The sequence below is a fragment of the Filicampus tigris genome, chromosome 9, assembly GCF_054856515.1.
Source record: "Filicampus tigris isolate MCC_2025a chromosome 9, RoL_Ftig_1.0, whole genome shotgun sequence".
NCBI lineage: Eukaryota > Metazoa > Chordata > Actinopteri > Syngnathiformes > Syngnathidae > Filicampus > Filicampus tigris.
This window is the reverse complement of record NC_141225.1, coordinates 11173367-11189991: the sequence shown is the minus strand read 5'-3', so window position 1 is coordinate 11189991 and position 16625 is coordinate 11173367. Positions and strand designations below refer to the sequence as shown.

The following is a 16625-nucleotide window of genomic DNA, read 5'->3' as shown; positions in this document are numbered from 1 at the left end:
GGCAACAGCAAGAATAGTTAGCAGGACTGTAGCTGAAAAAACTGCAAAGAGATTATAGCAATGCATGAACTACAATATAGAAACTTAATACTAGATTACACTATCAATATTATATATTCAGAAATTAATGTGAACAGCAGCAAGAATAGTCAGCAACATTTCATGTAGCTAAAATATTACCATGCATGCAGTGAAAACTATACATGAATAGTATCGAACGGTAATACTACATTATACAGTGGTGAATAGTCAACAGCTTTGTTGCTAAAAAAAAAAACTAGAAACAGAATACTATATTATATTCTTAAGAACATACAGAGATATGAATATGAGCAGCAGCAAGAATAGTCAGCAGCAATGTGTGTAAGAAATACTGTAACAACAGAATCAAACAAACTGTACTCTAAGGTATTATCAGGTAACTGATTAACATAAGGAAGTAAGATGAATGTGAATGAGTTGTAGTATTTGCCTGTTTTTTAGGTGGGTGGGAGGGAGAGAGGAGAGCAGAGGAGGGGAGGGGCCGAGGCACACAGGAAAGGCGTTGTGAAGAGTGACAGCTTGTTCCAGCGGCTGCTAATCATCCTCATCTGCGCCTCTCATGTCAATGCCCACTTTCTGTCAGTGCCAATCAGCCACTTAATTGAACACAATTAGCACCCCACCCCAACACCGCATTCTTCAAAGTCTCCCCCCAACCCCCCATGCCACTACCTCTCATTCCTGGTGGAAGACACTTTTCACTTGTTATTAATGTGGCACGGCCAATTAAGGAGGTGGCATGCGGGCCAAAGCCCATCATCTGCTGCCTGCCACCGTCGCTCCACCCCCCCCCCGCCCCCCTCCAGCCCAAGCCCGCGCACCGCACCACCTCCACCGTGACCAAAACGCTTTAATTCAATTTATGCAATCGCTGTTATTTTTAAATAGTCATTTTGTCTGCTCAGATGAGGGGCCTGACTGCCCGCTGGGCTGGCCCTCCTCATCTCATGTGAGGGGAGGGGGAAGGGAGCAGGAGTTGACTCCTAGATAGTTGGAGTTATTAGATAAGGTCGATTGGGCCTCCTATTGAAGGTAGCGACAACTGCAAGGCCGTTCAGAGAAACCCACCGCTTGCCTCTGCTTCAATTTCATCTTGCATGTTGACATTAGTCACTGAAAAGCTATAGAGCACATAAACATAAATGGTAACTTCGGTCAAAATACATATATAAATTATGCAGTATATTAAATTAATTTAAAAAAATAAACAATTTCTACAATATATATATATATATATATATATATATATATATATATATATATATATATATATATATTTGTATATTTATATATAGTTGTAGAAAAAAAGCTACAAAATTACAAAAAAAGTATATCACTGTCATATTTTAAATAAAGAGGTAACTATAAATATTTTTATTTGTAAAAAATGTTTTGCATTATTTTTGGCGGTTGTTGAAATTTTTTTCATGGATTTCAATTAGCTGTTTAGCAGGTTCTTGATTTGCATTTCATTTTTATGTTTAATTTTTAATGTACAATATTATTGAGTCTACCACCCTACAAAGAAAACATGCACACACATTCATAACCTACTTGCAACGCTGAGAAGTTTTACACATTTCACATCTTCACCGTATGATATTGACTAATGATTGTTTTTTTTTTAATCATGCTAAATTTGAGTTTTGTTGCATAATATGACTTTGGTGGAGGTTTTCAAAGTCTAGTATGGACTATGCCAATATGACATTAATTTGCCCCGTGGGGTTCATTATTGGACCCAATAACAATTTTCAGGGCCAAAAATGCTCCATTTCAGATTCCACAGCTTTCAGCTGATGTGCATTTAGGAATAGTTAGCTGTCCCTTGTCAAAGTCAGACACTTCCAGGATGAGCTGCGGCTGTAATGGCGCCCCGAGGACGAGCCCTTGCCAATATTGATCTGCAATTCAAGCGTCACCTGCTCCGATCTCCAGTAATCGCTCTCCATCTGCGAAGGTGCTAAGATGCTACATGCTGCAGCATTCAGATAACTGCCACGCGTTTTGCCAGGGCTCATTTTATTCCCCCGCCTCCCGTCTGGCCCCCTTTGACCTCTGCCTAACTTAAAGGTACATCTCGGGGGCATTTCATTTGGGCAGAACGCCGCAGCTATCGGTGACAGAGGAACTAATCCAGTCTTGCGCAGATTAAGAGTATTTGTGGAGCTGCGGCAGTGCTGGATGGAACAGAGGGGCTCTCGCTATCAGCTCTCCAGGCAGGCGAGCCCTCAGGCCAGCGCAGTCCTACAGGAGTCTTTGTACTCCCCCCCCCGAAAGCCTCCACTTCCTTCGCACTCAATATCACTTTCTCTTGGCGTCTCGAGCACCCCTGCCCTTCTTCAATAGGCTGTCACATTTCCACTCTTCCTTTTTTTTTTTTTTTTTACGCACACTGCTGCAGGTGCGCAATAATGCTGCAGATTTCACTCCAAAATGGTATTTTTAACAGTATTAACGCCCGTTTCTCTTTCAAGATCATTTTCTATTGCCATCTCGAGCACCCCTAATCTTCTTCAATAAGCCGTCACATTTCTAGTCTCCCTTCTTCTACACACAGACCACTACAGCTGCTCAAAAAAGCTGCAGATTTCGCTCCAGAATTGTATTTTTAACAGTATTGATGCAAGTTTTTCATTTCAATAGTACGTTGTCTTCACGTCTCGAACACCTCTGCCCTCTATCTATCCATCTCCCTTATTTTCACGAATCACACTACTTCAGGCGTTAAAACGGGAGCATAAGCTACAGATTTCACAACCAAATTTTATTTTAAACAGTATCATTGCAGGTTTTTCATTTCAGTATGATTTTCTATTCACATCTTGAGCAGCCCTGCCCTCCTTCCATCGGCCTTTGCATTTCCACTCTCTTGTTATGTTTTCCACACGCATTGGTGCAGTTGTTCGAATGGGAGGATAAATTGCAGATTTCACTCCAGAATTATTTTTTCTAAAAGTATAAATCAAAGTTTTCCATTCAATATCACTTATTCTTCCCGTCTCGAGTACCCATGCCCTCCTTTGTATTTATACCCTTCTTCCTTTTTAGGACTCACTGATGCAGGTGTTCAAATGGGAGTAGAACTAATGAATTTCACCCTAAAATTCTATTTAAACCATATTGATGCAAGTTCTCCGTTTCAATATCGCTTTCTCTTCACATCTCGGGTACCCATGCCCGCCTCCTATAGACATTGACATTTCCTCCCTCCCTTTTTTTCATATGCTCTGCTGTAGGTGCAAAACTACAGATTTCACTCTATAAATCATAAATCTGTTTCACATTACATTAATGCATGTCTTTTTTTCAGGTTCACATTCTATTTGCATCTCGGGCACTACTTCCCTTCTATACAGTCCTTTTGCATTTCTGCTCTCCTTTATATACACACACACACACTGCTGCAGGTGTTTGATTGGGAGAAAAAGCAGCAGATTTCATTCCAGGATTCTATTTGGAATCGTGTTATTGCATGTCTTTCTTTTCAATGTCACTTTCTATTCGCGTCTCAAGTACCTTTGCCCTCCTTCTATAGGCCTTCACAGTTCCACTCTCCGCTTTTTCGCACACACTGCGGCAGGTGTTCGAATGGGTGGACACGCAGCAGATTCCACTCCAGAATTCAGAAGTTTTTCATTTCAATATCACTTTCTCTTCACGTCTCGAATACCCAAGTATCAATGCATGCTGTTCTTTTGAAAACCACTTTCTATGCGCATCTCGAGCACCCCTCCTCTCGGTCTTCACATTTCCACTTTTTTTCCACGCACACTGCTGCAGGTGTTAGAATATGGGAAAATAACTGCAAAATTCCACTTTAAATGGCATCATTGCATGTCTTTCATTTCGAAATCACGTTCAATTTGTGTCTCGACCAGCCCTGTCCTCCTTCTTATATTTCCACTCTTCCATATTTTTTAGACTCGCTGCTGCAGGAGAAAAAATGCAAATTTCACTCCATAATAAATGTGTCTTTCTTTTCAATATCATGTTCTCGTCGCGTCTCGAGCACCCTTGCCCCCCATCTACACACCTTCACAACACTCACTGCTGCACAAAACAAATACAGATTTCAGTCTAGAATTGTGTTTTCAAGGGTGTTCATCCATGTCTTTATTTTTGTGTTAATTTCCATTCAGCACAGCAACAATGCACAAAGAGAAACTCGTCAAACATTTCCACAAACAAACAAAAAAAATGCAATGTGACTGTTGCAGACATGAGACGCGCGCTATGAAAGGAGCTCTTTATGTGCCTCAAGTACGCTATTTATTTATCTGAAAGGATGCACATTGTATCAATTTACAATTCTCCGCAGGCTGCGGGGCTCACAACTTGAGAGAATTAATTACTTTTTTTTGTTATTATTTTTAAAGTAATCTATCTGTAGAGAGAAGGGGGGGGGGAGGGTTAGAGGGAACAGCCCGGAGCATTGTCCTTTAAACTAAAGTCCTGGCTCACATTATCTCCCCAAGCAGCACTCGCACCAGCACCAACAACAAACGAGCGGCTGAGGAAGAGGAAGGAGATTTGGGGTGTGAAAGAGTACGGCAAAAAAATAAATCAAATCTGGTTGTCATTCTTTTGGCCAACTTTAATGCAAAGAATGTGGCACATGAACATATCAAGAAAAACATTTTGTAAAGGGGAACTATTACACCTGTCGTTATGTTGTTGAATATTTGACTGAAATAGCCGAAAAGTATTTTCATGACATCATTTTGCGACTCAATTATTATAATCTATCATTGTAAGTTTAACCATTTTTTAAAAATCAATGTCTCCGCATAAGAATTTAGTAGGAAATTTAAAAAAAAACATTGGCGTATCCCAAACAACACAGCTCAAACCCTCAGAACTCAATATTTTGCCAAAACTTCATCGGCAAGTTACTTTTAAGTTACTTTTTTAACTCGGGTAAGTCTCAGTAGGAAATCCTGCAAAAAGCACATCAAAATTAAAATGTAGCCATTATTTTTTTTACATCATTTGAAAACAATAGGCACTTTTTAAACTAACAAAAACAAATTTGGGACAGTATTATAAGGCATTTTGTATGAAATCATATAAAATTGTCATGTGATGGTACACAAATGTTAGTCTTCTAATGTTGAATTGAATTGGTGAAGTTCAATTGTTGAAAAAAAACACACAAATAAAAAATGTGCGCTATAAACAATGTTGAGTTGAGCTGAGTTGAGTTGATTTCAGTTCCAGCTTTAGGATGGTTGCTCTCTCCTGGATTTTAACAGAAAATGTGCTTCAAAATCAACAATGTGGAAACCACCACCACAAATATTTTTGCCCTGATAAAATGTGCTTTTTCAAGTAACAACAACAACAACAAATAATAATTCTGATGGCTTTTTGTTGGAAATCTTTCTCATTGAAGTATACTAAAATACAGCTATACCCCTTTACATGTATTAGTATTTTTAACCACAAGTTCCAGTAAGTGCTGTAAAAAAGTGCTTATCTTTGCTGCTGCAGCAAAAATTAAACGATTACAGGCAAAATTTTCCTTTTGGAGAAGTACTGACAGCTCTGTCTGAACCATCCTGATCCACTAAAAGAGCAAAAAAAAAAAAAAGTGCGACGGCGGCCATTTCTGGAGATAAGGCATCCATTTTCTTTTGAAGAACTTTTATGAGCGTGAATATTAATTGCAGCGATTGTTGGCCATTGCGCTTCATCAGGGGGGCGATGCAATCGAGCTTCAATTATAAGCTAAAATGGACTCTCCCTGCAGGACACTTTGTCAAAGTGTCTCATGGATTCTGCCTCGTTGTGAATCTCCCTCTTCCGGAAATGACATGTCACACGGGTGTAGCGGACCGACACGTGGGAATGAACGCGGCAATTTGTGTGAGTTCTCCGGAGTTCCGAAGGATGTGATGAATGTAGTGAAGGATCGATTCCTTCTGTGTTTGGTTGCTGGCATATGTGTGCGAGGCGACGGCCTCCGCGAGGGCCTAATTGGTTTAGCAGCTGAGGGGGTCACAGGTCAGCGTAGCGTAGCCAAACTCAACATGAACCTGATGTTGAGAGGAAGGCCTGCTCGCTATAGGAGGGAAGCACGTGTGGGACACAGTTCTGGGAATCTAGAATGTTAAAAAAACAGAATAAAATCATGTATTTTTGATTATCTAGTATTTTTTTCATTAAAATATTTTTTCATCAAAATATTTCATATGAAATATTTTTTGGGGTAATTTTGAATTTTTTGTAACATTTTGTATATTTTTTGTACGTATTTAGTAAAATTATGTACAAACTGCAATGCATCTTTTTTTTTTTTTTTTTTAAATCCAGCCTCTTTCCTTGTGCCACTTTAACAAGGTGCTTGAGAGTGGTGCACAAATGGAGGTAATCTCTTTCATTTGAACACATTCCGAGCGCTTCCTCTGGCGAATGTCACATGCTATTACAATAATCTAGAATATTGAATTGGAAGCTTTATGCAGTGGGAATAATGCACGCTCCGTCATATTGCGGGGCCGAGCCTTAACCTGCAGTATCAGCGGGCCTCTTCGACTCCGCGCGGGGATCTTAGGGGATCATTTACCAGTTCCAAGTCCATTACTATTCATGAGACGGCGAGCTCGGGGGCGAGGGATTAGAGACTCCCTCGGCGCTTGTTGTGCCATCGGCTCCGGCTCGGGCCGCGGGACGGGGCCGTCTGGCGCGGGCGGCGGGTCTATTATCGCCCCGGGACCCCAGTGTCCCTCAGCGGAACACTCAGTGACAGCGCCAGCTCATGGAAACAGTCGCTCTTGTTCCCTTCAACCCCCATCGGCCCCCGACTAGTCCTGAAGAAGAAGACGGGACGCTTCGTCCTTTTTTGCTCAGTTCCAAGTAGAAATGGCGACTTTCTATTGGGATGTCCAATGGGAAGTGATTGTCCAAAACATTTGGAAATAATAGCCTTTTGAATAAAGGGATGGAAATAGAACTGGAGTTTTTTTGTCCAATTCATCGAGTAACCAAAGAAATGATCGACATTGTCAACATTGTGAATAAAATAATGGTTAATTGCAGCCCAACGTCTTGAAAGGCAACTTGTGGGAATCTGCATGACGTCATGCTAAGTGTTTTTCTTTTTTTTTTGGCGTGCCCCACAGGTGATGAGCATCCTGAGCAACGGGAGCGCGGTGCCCTCGCAGCCGCAGCACGACTTCTCCATCTCCCCGCTGCACGGCAGCCTGGACGCCTCCAACCCTATCTCGGCCAGCTGCAGCCAACGCTCGGACCCCATCAAGGGCGTGGACAGCCTGGCCTCCTCGCAGTCCTACTGCCCCCCCACCTACAGCGCCACCAGCTACAGCGTGGACCCCGTCGCCGCAGCCGCCGGCTACCAGTACAGCCAGTACGGCCAGAGTAAGCGCTCTCCAGCCACTCACATTTCCTTTCTGACATTCTGCCTCGCTGGCACATGAAACCACTCGAAATAGACAAAATACATAACAGGAACATAACCAGGAATACTAAAAACAAATGTTTAGTATGATATGAAAATACCAAGTATACAACTAACATGTGGAAGTTAAGTAAAATACTACAATTACAATAATACAGTACATATAATACTTAAAAAAAACATGTAATACTAAAATAATACACAGAAATGGTCAATGTAATGCTAATATTATGAAAATAGGAAATATTACAAAACACCGGCTAAAGATTATAAGGAAAAAACAATATTGCTGGACTACAATACATTAAATAATACAAACTATTAAAGCAAATGCTACAAAAATACACAAATACTAAATTAAAACAAATATGAAAGATACAAAATGCAAAAATAATTGCAAAACATAATACTAAAACACAATTTTATTACTAGATTACAATAATTAAAAAACAAAAAAAAAATTAAAATTACAATAGTCATAATATAATGCAAAAAATTAAGAACGATACAACCCAAAAACTAAACATGATAAAAACACTAAATACATATCCAACATATACTTTGAAAATTCTAAAAATAATAAATGAAACACTAAAATTACAAAAGTAATAAATAATTCTAAAAAATAATAAATATAATATGAAAACACTAAAATTACTTTTATAAATGTTAAATAAAATTCTAAAAATACAAAATGTGCTTAAAACTCTAAAAATGACATTCTAAAATTACAAAGAATAATAAATATCATTTTATTCTGACTTTAATCTCAGAATTCTCACTTTAAAGTCAGAATTCTACGGGAGAGGATTAGAAACAGTGTAGAAAAAGGGAAAGAAAAAAATTGGCAGGATTCTCACTTTGATCTCAGAATTCTGACTTTATTCTGAAAATTCAAATTCTAAATTGAGAATTCTGAGATTGAAGTCAGAATTCTGATTTTAAAAAATGAAAAAGAAAAAAATATAAATACAATAATCCCTGTCCATTCAAAGGGGTTACGTTCCAGACCCCCCTACCTCCAACGCATGCAAAATAAATGAAAATCAGCAATATAGAAATGACCAATTTAAATACACCCTTCGTACATTTTCAAGGCATTTCATTTGTTAAGGTCTTTAATAAGCACACTTTGAAAACAATGCAAAAACATTTAAACCGTATCAGCACAAAAAAAATACCATGACGCTGTGGTATAGCGGGGGTTTTACTAAATACTAAAATGTGCGATATCCTTGGAAAATGCTTCTCTAAAATCATGGTAAAGCGCAAAAGAGCAAAAACCATCTTGACCTTTGCACCTTAACCGTGGAGGCCGAGACACGTGCTCTTGATAAAGACCCCCTCGTCCCCTCACCCCCCATCATGCCTTAGTCACATCCCTCTCCACTTGGATGGGAAAGAGCAAGAGGGCCACTTCAAAGAGCGGCACGCCCTTGGGGCACATATGTCCTCTTGCCCACCTCTTCCTCTCGCCTCCATCACACACACACACACACATTAGTACAGCCCGGAGGCAGGAAAGAGTTAGCTTTATTAGATTAGCATAATTGACTGATGCTGTCGCGGCCATTCACCAAGGTAAAACCAAGCACGCTTCCCCGAGCGCCATTTGTTTGTATTTCCTCTCCGTGCTCTCTCCCGCCTCCCCGTGCACGCACGTTGCGTCACGGATGCGTCACGTGGCGTCAAGCGGATGCGAGCTGATGGCGGGTTAATTAAGACGCTGATTGAGCACAGTGGACGGCTAATGAATGGAAGGGGAGCCGCCGTCGGATGATGAAAATGATCGGCCGCGTGGAGTGTGGAGGGCATGAAATCGCAGATGCCAAGTGTAATGAAGACTGGCACGCACACACGTACACTCAAGTGTGGGGTGGCGGTGTAGACTAGGGGGGAGCTCGCTGAGTGACAGCAAGGAGGCGCTACCAGGCTGCACATGCTCCGTGCCAGCGGTGTGCCAACATTATTTTTTTTAACAGTATCTTTCACTCTGACTTCTGACACACTTTATTTCACATTAATCACTCAGAGTGAATAGTGTGTCACATGACCCAGATGACTGGCGTACATGTCCGAATGGTCACTAGTCAATCACAGAACTGACACAGTCAGTTTTGTGTAGAGACAAAGACAAAAACGTGAAATCAAGTTTTGATCTCGACAGAAAAAAAGACATAATTTACTGAAATGGAAATTGGAATGCTGTGAGAAAAAGTTTAAGTCATTATATAAAGAGAACAATGACAATTTAGCAGGGATAAAAATCAGACATTTAAGAAAAACAATTTCACAATTTTATAAGAAATAGTTGTAATATTACAAGAAAGAATGAATTTATCTTACCAGCAACAATACGTCATTTTACAACATTAAAAAAAGAAAAACAGAAAAGAAAAAGAGAAAAAGCGTTTGCTAAAAGTAAGTTATAGGGCTCTATTTTCATAGACCGTGCTTGTGTGCTCGGTGTATAAAGTGGTGCATCTTGATTTTCGTGCTGGGGCAAGTCTAGTTCACCGTGTTTGGGAATTTGTCAGACCGCGTTACACCTCGCTGGGCGTTTCGGCAGACCAGGGGTGTTTTCTATCACACCACTCCGGCGCACGTGACAATTTGGTGACAAAAAGTAGACTACACATTAGACCAGATGAAACCAGGTCTAAATTGTGGCGCAGGTGGTGTAACACGATTTTGGTGGATTTCATTGAGGAGCAGGCAGACAGATTCTGTGCTCGTCTGATAGGTGTGGTGGATGTCATTTTAACATGTTAACATATTTCAACAGTGTGCATTGAACCATCTGAATCATTGTTGAAATCAATACATTGAATATTATTAAATATTTTTAAACGTATTAATTATTCACTAATATTATTAAACTTTAGATCATCCGCAAGTTCTTGCGATTCCTTATAAATGTACTTTTTGTGCGCCATTCTCTGCCATGTAGATCACACACCTCACCGGCGCTGAATTTAAAAATAATGAGGGGAGTCGCTTGGATTGGCCGGGAATCAATTCAGCTGTGTTCACTCCCACAACGGCGCGAACCCCTATTTCGACCAGCGCCCATCTACAAAAATGCCCAAAGAAAGAATACTCCATTCATGTGCACCTGTGCTAGGCTAAAAAAACAAAACAAACAACAACAAAAATACCGTTACGTATACCTTTCAGTCCCACAGACCGCAACGCCGCTGCTCTGTGTGTGTGTATATGTTCGTTGTTTTTATTTTGTTTTTGTTTTTTTGTGTGCATATCCATGTAACGTAGTAAGTACTTTCTTGATGCCGATTTGCTGTCGCGGATGATGACGGCAGGGCTGGCCTGAGATAATGACAGAAAGATGACTGACGGACTGACCTGCCCACCACTCAAAATTAGGCTGTGAATTTTACTATACTGTGAACAAATACATTTTACAAAATTGTATTAAATTTGTACATTTGAGAAAATTTCATGAAAAATATTTATGCCATGATGTAAAATTTGAATAAAATTGTAATATACAAAAAAGTTGTGTATTTTGGGGTTAAAAGTTAACCTTAACAAAATTAGATTGCAATGTTATCGAAAATGGAAAAAAAAAGTCATTTTATAAAATTTGCCAAAATGTTTACAAAAGTTGTGTGTACTATTTTGAGGAAAAATTTATATTCACGAGAATTATATATCAAAATTATAAAATGGTACAATCTTACAAAATTGTACAAAATTTTGCAAAAAAATACTTGGACCTAATTTTACGTAATTTATAAAATTGTAAATTAAATAAAATGTGTACTGTTATGTGGAAGAGTTGGATAGCTATGAGAATTGAGTAATATTCCAAGATTGTTAAAAAAAGAAAATTCATACAGAATTTCAACTAAATTTTAGATTTTGTGGCAATCCTTCAACTTAGCTCTGCCAGTGGCTCCAAAGCTAAGATTTCAGTTCCGCCACAGTGGTCCTGCGTGTAGTGAAGGCATGTGGTTTGTTGTGTTTGTTGCTAGCTGCCGTGGACTACCTGGCCAAGAACGTGAGTTTGTCCACCCAGAGGAGGATGAAGCTGGGCGACCACTCGGCCGTGCTGGGACTGCTGCAGGTGGAGACGGGTCAGGCCTACTGAAGCTTCCCGAGGACGGCACACCGCTGGACCAACACCTTGGAGCCACTTTGACTTTGATGTTGATAGTAGTTAACAATATCATTTCAACTACTTTCTCTGCTTTTTTCATACTGTTAATATTATTGTTGCTGTATGAATGTTGTTAATATGTTGTTCTTTGATTACACAAGGATTAGGTGGATTGGGTTTTTTTTCCCCCCAAGCTGCTCTTCTCCCTGAGCTCCTTTTTTTTTCTTTTTTGGGTGAGGGGAGGCGAATTGACCTTCCCGCTTTCATATCCATCTTGACATTCCAAAAGCACTTGGCCACTCTGTGGGAAGTCTGGCTGGAGGGAATCTGCAGGGAATTTTAAGCAGTGTTTCGGCGGCCAATAGGCTCCCCCTCTCGAACCCATGTCCCCCTCTAACCTCCATCCCATCCTTAGCTGCGGTCCATGGGGAAGGGGGGCTTTGTTTGGGGAAAAAGCAATTGGGGACATTAATGTATTTAGTTTGGAAATATGGAAGCCAGACTACATTACGCTAAATCCCATCTACCGTTGTGCAAAGCAGATTCAGGCACACAAATATGAAATTAGGCACCTTCACTTGACCCCACACAACACAGGCATTCCTTCCAAAACATTCCAAAAAACAACTAAAAAGCATTCCAACACTTCTGACTATGAAAAAAGTGCATGAAAGAAACGAGAAATCATTTTATGACAATGAAGTCAACAATCTACTAAAATGGCCGTCATTTAGGAGAATTAATTTGAATTATTACGTGGATAAAACACTGAAGATGTGGTTTTACAAAAGTAAAGTTATGATCGCTGAAAACAGATGCATTTTACAATAAGTAAGGTGGAATATTTGGAGAAAAATGTATTTAATTTCACAAAAAAATCAATTGTCATTTCATGCAAATGAAGTTCTTCAGAAATTAAGTATAACCTCAGGAGAAAACATTCTCATGAGATTGAGGTGTCTGATTTCAAAGAAAGACCAAATTGACCTAAGAGTTAAATGATCATTTTACATTAAAATATAACATGAAAATATGTTGTAATTTACTAGAATTAAAAATGGAAAAATTATCACAATTTTATGAGAAAAACATTGCGATTGTAGAAGATAGTGATTCTATCCCCACATTTTTTTTTTGTAAAATTCAGGAATAATCCTCCATATATTACTTCATCATATTTTTATCATGTTTGCTAAAATGATATTTCATTTGTAAATCTGAACTGCTGCAAGTAAAATTGCTACCAGAAAAAAAGACTTGTCCAAAAATAAATAAACTGACCTAAATTTGGGACCATAAAGTCAAAATTTTATGACAATGAAATTTACATATTACAAAAAAATGTTGAAATTACAAGAAAATTGTAATTTACGTAAGCATAACAATTATATTTTCTTGAAGTCTTCCAACTTTTCTTGTCCATGAAATTTGGAATTCTTGTGTTCTTCATCATGTTTTCATGTAGTAAGATTGTATATTTTTTGTTCCAGTACAACATTATGATCATAAAAAAAAATAATAATTCTACAAGAATAGTGGTCACGAGGGAAAAAAAAAACAAAAGTAAAAAACGAATTCTTGAAAAATAAATCCTTTTTTTTAAAGTTGTAATTCACAAGACTAAAGTTGGAATATTACAAGAAAAAAAACAGACTTGGGGTAGAAGGAAGTTGTAATCTTATAAAAACCAATGTTGCAATATTATGAAAATAAAATTGTGACATGAGGAAAGAAAGTTAAAATTTTACAAGAAAAGGAAAATAATTTTATGAAAAATGAAATCATAATTTCATGAAAATAAAACTAACTACAAAAAAAATGGAATACAACAAGGAAAAAAGAAAGACTTTTATATGAAAAATTATTGGCACAATTCTATCCTCCCAAAAATTATATTATGAGCTCTTAGCATGACTAATATGCCACTTTTATGGTTGAATCTTCATAGGTCCAGATGTACAAGTAAAACAAAACAAAAAAGCCTTCATCTGACATGATCTAGGACAACCTGTTTTCCCTCATGTGTCATTTTATTTCTTTTTTGGCGGGGGCCAAACATTTGAATTGTGTACGTAGTCTCTTTGTTTCTAAAGACTACGTTTTATACTAAAACAAAACTTTACCTTTCACCTTGTCTGTCGGCTGGCTTTCTGTTGGTTTTGTTGGACTTTGTATTTAATTGCGTTTGAATCCCGCTTCGGGAAGAAGAATGTGTAAACACTTTGGAATTAATTCCCCTGGAGATGCGGTCCAAGTGAAAGGACCAAAAACTGTTCGTATGGACCCCGACAGGAGCACTTGGCGGAGCTTTTTACCTGCTGGCCAGACAGGACTGGACCATTTTCATGTTTACGCGCCCTCTGCTCAACAACAACAACAACAACAACAACAAAAACTGAGTGGCGTTGGATTCGTACACACTGAACCACCTGCTTCTCCTGTGAACTTGTGAATACTTAAAAAAAGAAGAAAATAGACAACAAAAAAAGAATTAGAGTCGTCTTTAGTGTATCAAACTCATTTCTAACTCTCAATAAACATTTGGATATTTAAAGCGTCTTATTCCTCCCCGATGCCCCGATGAGCTGAATTAACCAGTTTAGTTGCTTTCTGAGTTCCTGCTCTTTCTGTTCGGCATGTGTGTGTGTGTGTATATTATCATGGTATAATTTATTCTGCTCTATGAATATTAGACTAGTGGGAAAACTTGTATTGGTATTTACGACCTTCAGCCTGTGGGTGTGTTTACTGTAACACTGGCGTAACTGTCATCAAATAAAGATCCCAATTCAAATCAAACTGCAAACTGTTGAAAAGTGTTTTTTTTTGTTGTTTTTTTTTACATATGCCTTAAAGCGGAAGTCACCCCAAACATATTTTTTTCAAGAATATGTTCTACGCAAGCCCACTAGTTGGAACAAGGCATTCTGCTAAATATTGCATTTGTGGACTAAGAGTTAATCCACCAGTTTTTAGCCATCTTTGGGAGCGGCCATTTTGTCACTTGTCTCAACTGAAAATGACATCACAACTGCTCAGGGCTCAGGTAACGACCATTCACGGCTGACCTGTTTTCTGAAGCTGAGCTGTGATTGGTCATGACCTGAGCCCGGAGCAGTTGTGATGTCATTTTCAGTTGAGACAAGTGACAAAATGGCCGCTCCCAAAGATGGCTAAAAAGGGGTGGATTTTGCTGTTTAACTCATATTCCACAAACGCAATATTAATCAGAATGCCGTGTTTCAAGTAGTGGGCCTGCTGGGAACATATTCTTGAAAAAATATATATGGTTGGGTTGATTTCCACTTTAACAGCACAAAATGGTAAATTTATCAAATAGAATAAAATGTACTTAATTAAATGCATAAATGTATTTTAAATGCATCTCTAGTGGTTATATGTTTCGATAATTGCTACATGTATGGTAACAATGGAGGAGGCACCTTTTTGACAGACCTGCTTGGAGGGGAACATTTACAGAGTTGCTGTTGTAAGTATGGCCTAAAATTTTGTACCACACATACAAATTGAATCTCTTCACGGTAACAGTATACATCATAGGTGTCAAACTGGTGTTTTGTCGTTTTCCATCCCTCCTTGCTGCAACATTCAAATGATCAGCTCATCAGCAAGCTCTGAAGGAGCCTGATAGTATCCTGATCATTTGAAAAAGGTGTGTTGCACCAGGGAGAATTGGAAAACATGCAGGAAAGTGGCAACTCCAGGCCCGGAGCTTGACACCTGTGGTATACATGATATAAACTATAATGAAAGTATGAATGCAATGCTAGATTGATTTACACACACAAACACACATACATACATATATATGTAAATATAGCTGGGCATTTTACAAAAAATTGAGCGTCCGTTATTCGTCATCCGCCTGCAGCATGGGTACCCTTCCATCGTGCGTCATTAGCCTTTTTCCTGGCGTTGTGGGGGGGGGGCATAATTGTACCCATCCGTAGGGCGGTCTCTATTTTTAAATGGGCGTCCAACGGTGAGTCCGCTTGAACTTTTACTCGCACATAGTGTTTTGAATAAGATGTGTACATTTTTTTTTAAAATGAAGATGTTTTATTAAGTGAAACTTTCCGAGAATTTCATGAGCTTGAGGTCAGAATTTTAATAAACTAAAACTGCAATTCTACATGCAAAAAGTTTAAATATTTTAGGCAAATAGAGTGGTAAAATATGTCGATTTTACACCAATACATTTGCAATGTTACCCAGATAAAGTTGCGCTGTACATCTTTTTATGGGAATGAATTTGTAACTTTACAAAAAGAAAATTAGAACATGCTTCAACGTCATTGTGTGTGATTTCATGACAACGGAAGTGACTCATTGAAACGATGACAAGGAAATAAGTGCATCGCACCGCACGCTGTGTTTTGGTGTGCGTTCAAGAACATGGTCCGCGGTGGCTTGCAGCTGTAGGAAGTCAGTCAGCGTGTAACCACAAGAATGGTGTCTACAAATGTGTCTGCTATGCTGTCAATGCAACACGTCTTATGTTGCATGTCCAACATCTGAGCTCACTTAGTGTTTATTTTATCGCAACCGCTGCTTGTCGCCCGCATCGCATATCATCCTTGAAGTGCTCTTAGCTCCACGTTATCTAATTATCATGATTAGAATCGTGTGTTGATTAGTCCAAATCGGGCTGTGATTGCTTGGTGAGAGATGCTTATATAGTGACAAATAATTCAATGTGTATCGTTGTTCATTTGCACTTTAATGGAAGAGAGCAAAGGCAATCACAAGGATGAACAACACTTTATATTAGTGATGAGAAATCTAATATAGGAAATCCTCATCTAAATAAACACGTTACTCATCAACTGAAAAGAATATTACTCTAATCGGTGATATTTCTTTGGAGCAGGGGTCACCAACCTTTTTGAAACTAAGATCTACGTCTTGGTTACTGATTGTCGTGAAGGGCTAGCTTAATACACACTTCAGAAATAAAACGTGATCAAAATATCTGTAATTATATTTTATTAGTAACAATTAACAATATATTTCTATGTCAAG

At 38.8% G+C, this 16625-nt stretch overlaps 1 protein-coding gene across 4 annotated transcripts in view; it reads left to right on the top strand.

Moving 5' to 3' along the window:
* Window positions 1-14388, top strand: part of pax7a (paired box 7a) — a 67202-nt gene extending 52814 nt beyond the window's left edge. For all 4 annotated transcript variants that reach the window (XM_086040465.1, XM_086040463.1, XM_086040464.1 and 1 more), the window contains 2 exons: window positions 7167-7422; window positions 11458-14388. In XM_086040465.1, coding sequence (XP_085896591.1) covers window positions 7167-7422; window positions 11458-11573 — 372 coding nt within the window. In that variant the 3' untranslated portion in view covers window positions 11574-14388. The remainder of the gene's footprint in view (window positions 1-7166; window positions 7423-11457) is intronic.
* The last annotated feature ends 2237 nt before the right edge of the window (window positions 14389-16625 follow it).